The sequence below is a fragment of the Daucus carota genome, chromosome 9 (assembly GCF_001625215.2).
Source record: "Daucus carota subsp. sativus chromosome 9, DH1 v3.0, whole genome shotgun sequence".
NCBI classification, from domain to species: Eukaryota; Viridiplantae; Streptophyta; class Magnoliopsida; order Apiales; family Apiaceae; genus Daucus; species Daucus carota.
The window spans coordinates 27,218,699-27,223,893 of NC_030389.2; the positions used below are offsets into that span (position 1 = coordinate 27,218,699).

Here is a 5,195-nt window from a genome sequence, read left to right on the forward strand (position 1 = left end):
ATGTCTTCCTATAGCAGCTCTACTGTTCAAAATACCGATCTCTGTCAATGCGGCCTTGTTCCAGTTTTGAAGACATCCTGGACTGACAATAACCCCGGCAGGAGGTTTTGGAGCTGTCGAATGTACTTGGCAAGTAGTCATTTGCTTGTTTATGGATGAGAATCATGTCCGAGTTTGCAACCTAATTTGTGCGTCTTCTTAATCTTGCAGAGAAATAAGCGTAAGGGCTGTGGGTATTACCGTTGGCATGATCCACCAGTTGAAGGGAGATCGAAGAACATAATACCGGATTTGCTCAGGAAGATTGAAATGCTTGAGGAAGAGATAAAAGAACTGAAGAGGAAAGAGCAAAAAGATGCAATGTGGTTGAGGGTTGTGATTGCTGTTGTTCTTTTAATATTGGGACTAGCCCTGTTACGTTAAATATTTAAGCCATGGAGCTAATGTTTGAAGGTGCTAGGTCGTAATTTTGCCCCCTTGAAAAGGGATTGTACAACATATTTCATATTAATCCAGAGTTGAATTTATCAATGTTTGGCCCTGTTTCCAGTTAGCTGACATTCTTTAAGTTGTTTAAATTTGCAAGGCTGCCTAACTTTTTAATGTGGTTGTAGAGACTCAACTGTCACTAATTGCAGTCAAGCATTGAATTCAGGCGTTTCTAGTTGTAATTTATTGATATGAGTAGTGTAGTTGGCTCTGCAAATCTGTTATTGGCTTAATCCTTGTAACTGTTTTGGTAACAACAACTTTGAATGTCTTGAAATGTTAAGCCTTGACTCAATCAGCCAATGGTAAGGAGGGACTCTTTCCTTGCACTAATAGGCTTGCACTATAAAATCACACACCTGGAGCTTTTGTTTGCAGTACACTACACATTGCAAATTTACTTGTTACAAAAACTTGTGTGATTACTAATGGCAACATGGAGCAGTCCCTCAATAAATGTGGTCAAAGTTAACTGCAAGGGCATGTTTGATTAGTCTAGGATGAAAGCATCTGTTGGTTGTGTGATGAGGAACCATCGAGCGCGATGGATGAAGGGGGTTGCAGGCATGATAGGGTTGTCTGTGCCTTTAGGGGCAGAGCTGTGGTCGATCTTTTACGGACTGAAGTTGGCCTGGGAGTATGGTGTAAAGCGTGTGGTGATTGAGTCTGAGTGTGTGGAGGCTGTCAATGAAGTCAACAATCCAGATCCCTCCTTCTGGTTTGCTGAAATGATTGAGATTATCAAGACCATTAAGGGGGAGGCGTGGGAATCCTGTGTTATTCAGCACTGTGACGAGGGTGCCAACCGGGCTGCACAGACCCTTGCAAGCTCCCAGCTTTATGGCGAAGGTGGGATCAACGAGCTTGCATCTGGCCCTGGATTCATGCAAGCAGTTCTCCAAGCCGATCATGCTTAAAAAACTTTGTTGAATGCAGCTGTTTAAGGTTGAATGTTGGCCACTTTGTTATTGATTTCAGTTATTGTGTTTCAGTTATTTTGGTTTAAGACGCTTGTGAACTTTGTTCGTTTATGTTCTGTGTGGTTCATTTTCCAAACTATGATATGATATTCCTGTTCTTAATGCTTATTCACTATGAACATAGCTTGAGTAGTAGTAATGCCATATAATAAAATTATGATCATTACATAAGTAGATTAGCCACGGTTTTAAGTCACTAAATAAACATACTGACATAGATTCCTAATTACCACAAAAGTACTTGTTCCATAACTCCCTAATTTTCATAACTAGCCACTCTTTTGAGGTTGCTCCGCGGCATTGGCATTGTCCTTGGGGTTTGACACTTGCTTAACCTTTGATTGCTGCTCACACACCTTTGATTGCTGCTCACATAACTTCATTCGTGCATCACCCATAGCTTTGTGTAGTGCTCCCGAAGTTAACACAAGTTGGCCATTCTTCACAAACTTTGGACTTTCTATAGTCACTCCACCAACTGCAGTTGTGTACTGCTTAATAGGGGCCTCCTTTGAAAGGCCATACACATTAGGACCAGAGTAAAGTGGTGGTGGCATAGCTGATTTCTTCCCTTTACCCTTACCACCTTTGCATTGTGGCTTGCCACCACTTGTACTTGTAATCACTTCACTACAAAACCCATCCACTTTTTCAACTCTAGGCCAAGTAGGCCACTCAGTCACTGTCACAGCAGGTGGAATGGGCCACTGAGAATTCACCGATTCTGCTTACTTGATCCCCACTAGCAGGTTCTACGTCTTGACCCTCAACCTGTGCCTCTGTTGATGAGTGCCTATCTCTACAAGTCCTTTTGTTGTGTCCCTTTTGCTTGCATGAAGAACATCTAACTGTCTGTAATTTGCCCTTCTTAAGGGTGTTTGAGCCTGCAACCTTCCCTTCAGTGCAATCTTTTTCATCATTCGCATCCTTCCTACGCTTTTTTGTTGGCCTTCCAGGCTGCTTTTGAATAGCTGGTGGCTTCACAATATTCCCTGTCTTGACCCATTGAGACTCACCATTCATTGGATAAATGATCCCTGACAAAAAGATTATGGCATTATAAACAATTTTTGTAATTAGGTCTCTAAAAAACAAAAAGTAAATTCATACCAGAATATGCATCTCTATATGACTTCACAGAGTATGCTGCATCGACGAAGTCGTATGGATCTTGTTGAAGCCTATTCATGGCTTGAATTGCATGGTGACATGGGATTCCAGTCAAATCCCATCTTCTGCAGCCACATGTCATTTTGTTCAAATCTACAGCAAATTTGTGGCCACTGACTGTGTTTACCTCAAACTGATTGTACCCAGCATAGCTTGAGTAGCAACCTCCACTCCATTTTTTGTACTTCTCAACCAAACAACCAGCCTTGGGTGTCATAACAACTTCCCAAGAACTACTAATCTCCCTCTTACTCTGTAACCTTCTCATTAGGTACTCTCTAATCATCTCAAGCATTACCAATATACCTTGTTGTCTAGCAAAAATAATACACCTGTTAAAAGACTCACACATGTTATTCAACAAGATGTCACACTTGTTCTCTGTTGTAAAGTGAGCTCTACTCCAATGATGTGGAGGTATAGATGCCAACCAATCATATGCTCCAACACTTTCATTTTTTGATTAACTCCATGTACTCACCAAATGACTCTGTATTGGTTGACCACGCAGCCCCCCAAAGCTTACCTTTCAAAGAGTTTCCTGGGAACTTTTGCTTGAAATTGTTGTGCATATGCCTCACACAGAATCTGTGCTCTGCACAAGGAAGCAGAGATGCCACAAAATTAAGAAAACCTTTTTGTCTATCACTGATAAGGGTCCAACCAATGCCTGAATCCAAAGAGAGATCATCTGCCAATAACTTCAAAAACCAGAGCCAAGAATTGTGATTTTCTGCCTCAACCACAGCATAGGCAACTGGATACATGCAATTATTTGGATCGACCCCAACAGCTGTTAGAATCTGCCCCTTATAGCTGTTTTTTATGTGTGTCCCATCAAGACCTATCACCTTTCTACACCCTAACTTAAAACCATGTTTCAAGCCACCAAAACATATGTACATCCTCTTGAACACTCCTGGCTTGCCTACAGAAAATAGTTAAAGACATATACATTCTGACCCATTCAATTCTTGTAAATCAAGAAGTTTACAGAGTAGTTTACCTTCTTCAAATTCCATCTCCACAGTTGAATTGGGATTCGTAGACAGCAATTCCTGTTTGTAGTCCCATAACTTAGCATATTGGTCTGCATCAGAACCATTGATGGCTTTCAAACACTTCCTTTTGGCTATCCTAAGCACATGGGACTTAAAATCAATCTGCAGCTCCTGCATCACCTTCTTGTGGAAAGCATCAATTGGCCAGCTTGGATTCATCCTGAAATCATTTAGATACCTCCTTGACAGATACCCTGAGTTGATTAGAGGAAGACATCTTTGCTCTCTAACACATATGTGGTCTGCAGAGCATGTTTTAGATCTAGGGTTAGAATTGTGCAGTTGTGACTTAATTAAACAAACAAATAAAGGTAAGTGAGATATAAGATGGGGTCCACAGTAAAGGATACCTGGTCCTATTAATTTAATCTGGAAACTTTGGTTGAAATTGAGAGAGGCATAAACAAACCATTTGCATGGCTCTTTGCATACAGCCTTCACTCTTCTTGTCTGATAAAAAGAAGCTCACCATCCTGCCCTCTTCATAGCTATGTCTTGTGATAGCATCCCTGAAGTTCACATGATTTACAAAGATCATGCCAACCTCCAGCTTTGAAGGATTAGACTCTTTGTAAATAGGCCATTTCACTTTGCTCAGCCCAGGCACACTCTCCCCATACAGGTCTTCAAACAATGAGTCTAAAGAATCACAGTCAGATGCATCACCATTGTCACCACACTCATCATCCTCTTCCTCTCCACTTTCATCCCCATCACTAAGACCTAGATTTTGTCTGATGTTCCCAATCCATTTAGCACCCTCATCCACATTTTGATCAAAGAGAGCATTATCGTCACTCATGGCATAATCACTGTCTGACCAAGCAGGCCACTCCTCATCCTCTTCATCCAAATTAAAGACCTGATTACTGCCCCTCCTCTCATAATCCTCGGGGCATATATTCTCATAATCCTTGTCGGTGAGTTCACGATAATCGTCTTCCTGGTCATTGAAATGTTTAACATAAATGTCAGCTCTGTAATTGTTTTCTTGAGAGTAGCTCATCATCAAATTAAAATCTCCTGCATTTTTCAAGGGAACCAAGCCAGTGTCCATACTTTTTGTGGGCACTCTAAAAAACAAATCCTTGAGTCCACTGTAACCCAGGGCATGCACTTTGTCTCCAATGTCCTCAAATGTTAAATTCTGAATTCCATGGAAATCGTATATGCTCAACTCACCACCCACATACTCTGCTCGTGGTAACCACCTCAGCTTCCCTCCATGATACAGCCTTACACTCAGCATATCCTCATCATCCCCTAAACAAGCATACCAATTTTAAAACTCCATGTAAATGACATTGTATAATCAAACATGCACTGTAAACATAGTATGTACATAAATATAATAGGAAACACAAGCATAATAGTTTTGAGGCTTAAATACATTACTTATGGCCTAACTCCTGCACAAATCACCTCTCTAGATAATCTCCTAACAAGAAGCTAGCAAGATGAGCATAACAAATGTAGTAATCCAGAACAGAGGAGC

At 41.0% G+C, this 5,195-nt stretch overlaps 2 protein-coding genes across 2 annotated transcripts; one reads left to right on the plus strand and one right to left on the minus strand.

The window, feature by feature from the left end:
• On the plus strand, positions 1–423 carry LOC108201361 (uncharacterized). Its single transcript, XM_017369652.1, has 2 exons — positions 1–129; positions 211–423. The coding sequence occupies exons 1-2, from the start codon at positions 1–3 to the stop codon at positions 421–423; spliced, it is 342 nt and encodes a 113-aa protein (XP_017225141.1).
• Positions 424–1,594: 1,171 nt separating this feature from the next.
• On the minus strand, positions 1,595–3,961 carry LOC135149751 (uncharacterized). Its single transcript, XM_064085589.1, has 3 exons — positions 3,646–3,961; positions 2,580–3,567; positions 1,595–2,506 (listed from the first exon to the last, which is right to left on the minus strand). The coding sequence occupies exons 2-3, from the start codon at positions 2,989–2,991 to the stop codon at positions 2,145–2,147; spliced, it is 774 nt and encodes a 257-aa protein (XP_063941659.1). The 5' UTR covers positions 2,992–3,567; positions 3,646–3,961; the 3' UTR covers positions 1,595–2,144.
• Positions 3,962–5,195: the final 1,234 nt, after the last annotated feature.

Excerpts from the sequence above, each read along its gene's own strand:
- LOC108201361 (XM_017369652.1), top strand. The coding sequence starts at position 1 with ATGTCTTCCTATAGCAGCTCTACTGTTCAAAATACCGATCTCTGTCAA. Across the intron at positions 130-210 it reads GGAGCTGTCGAATGTACTTG|AGAAATAAGCGTAAGGGCTG; the intron begins GCAAGTAGTCAT and ends TTAATCTTGCAG.
- LOC135149751 (XM_064085589.1), bottom strand. The coding sequence starts at position 2,991 with ATGTGTGAGTCTTTTAACAGGTGTATTATTTTTGCTAGACAACAAGGT. Across the intron at positions 2,507-2,579 it reads ATATAGAGATGCATATTCTG|GGATCATTTATCCAATGAAT; the intron begins GTATGAATTTAC and ends TCTTTTTGTCAG.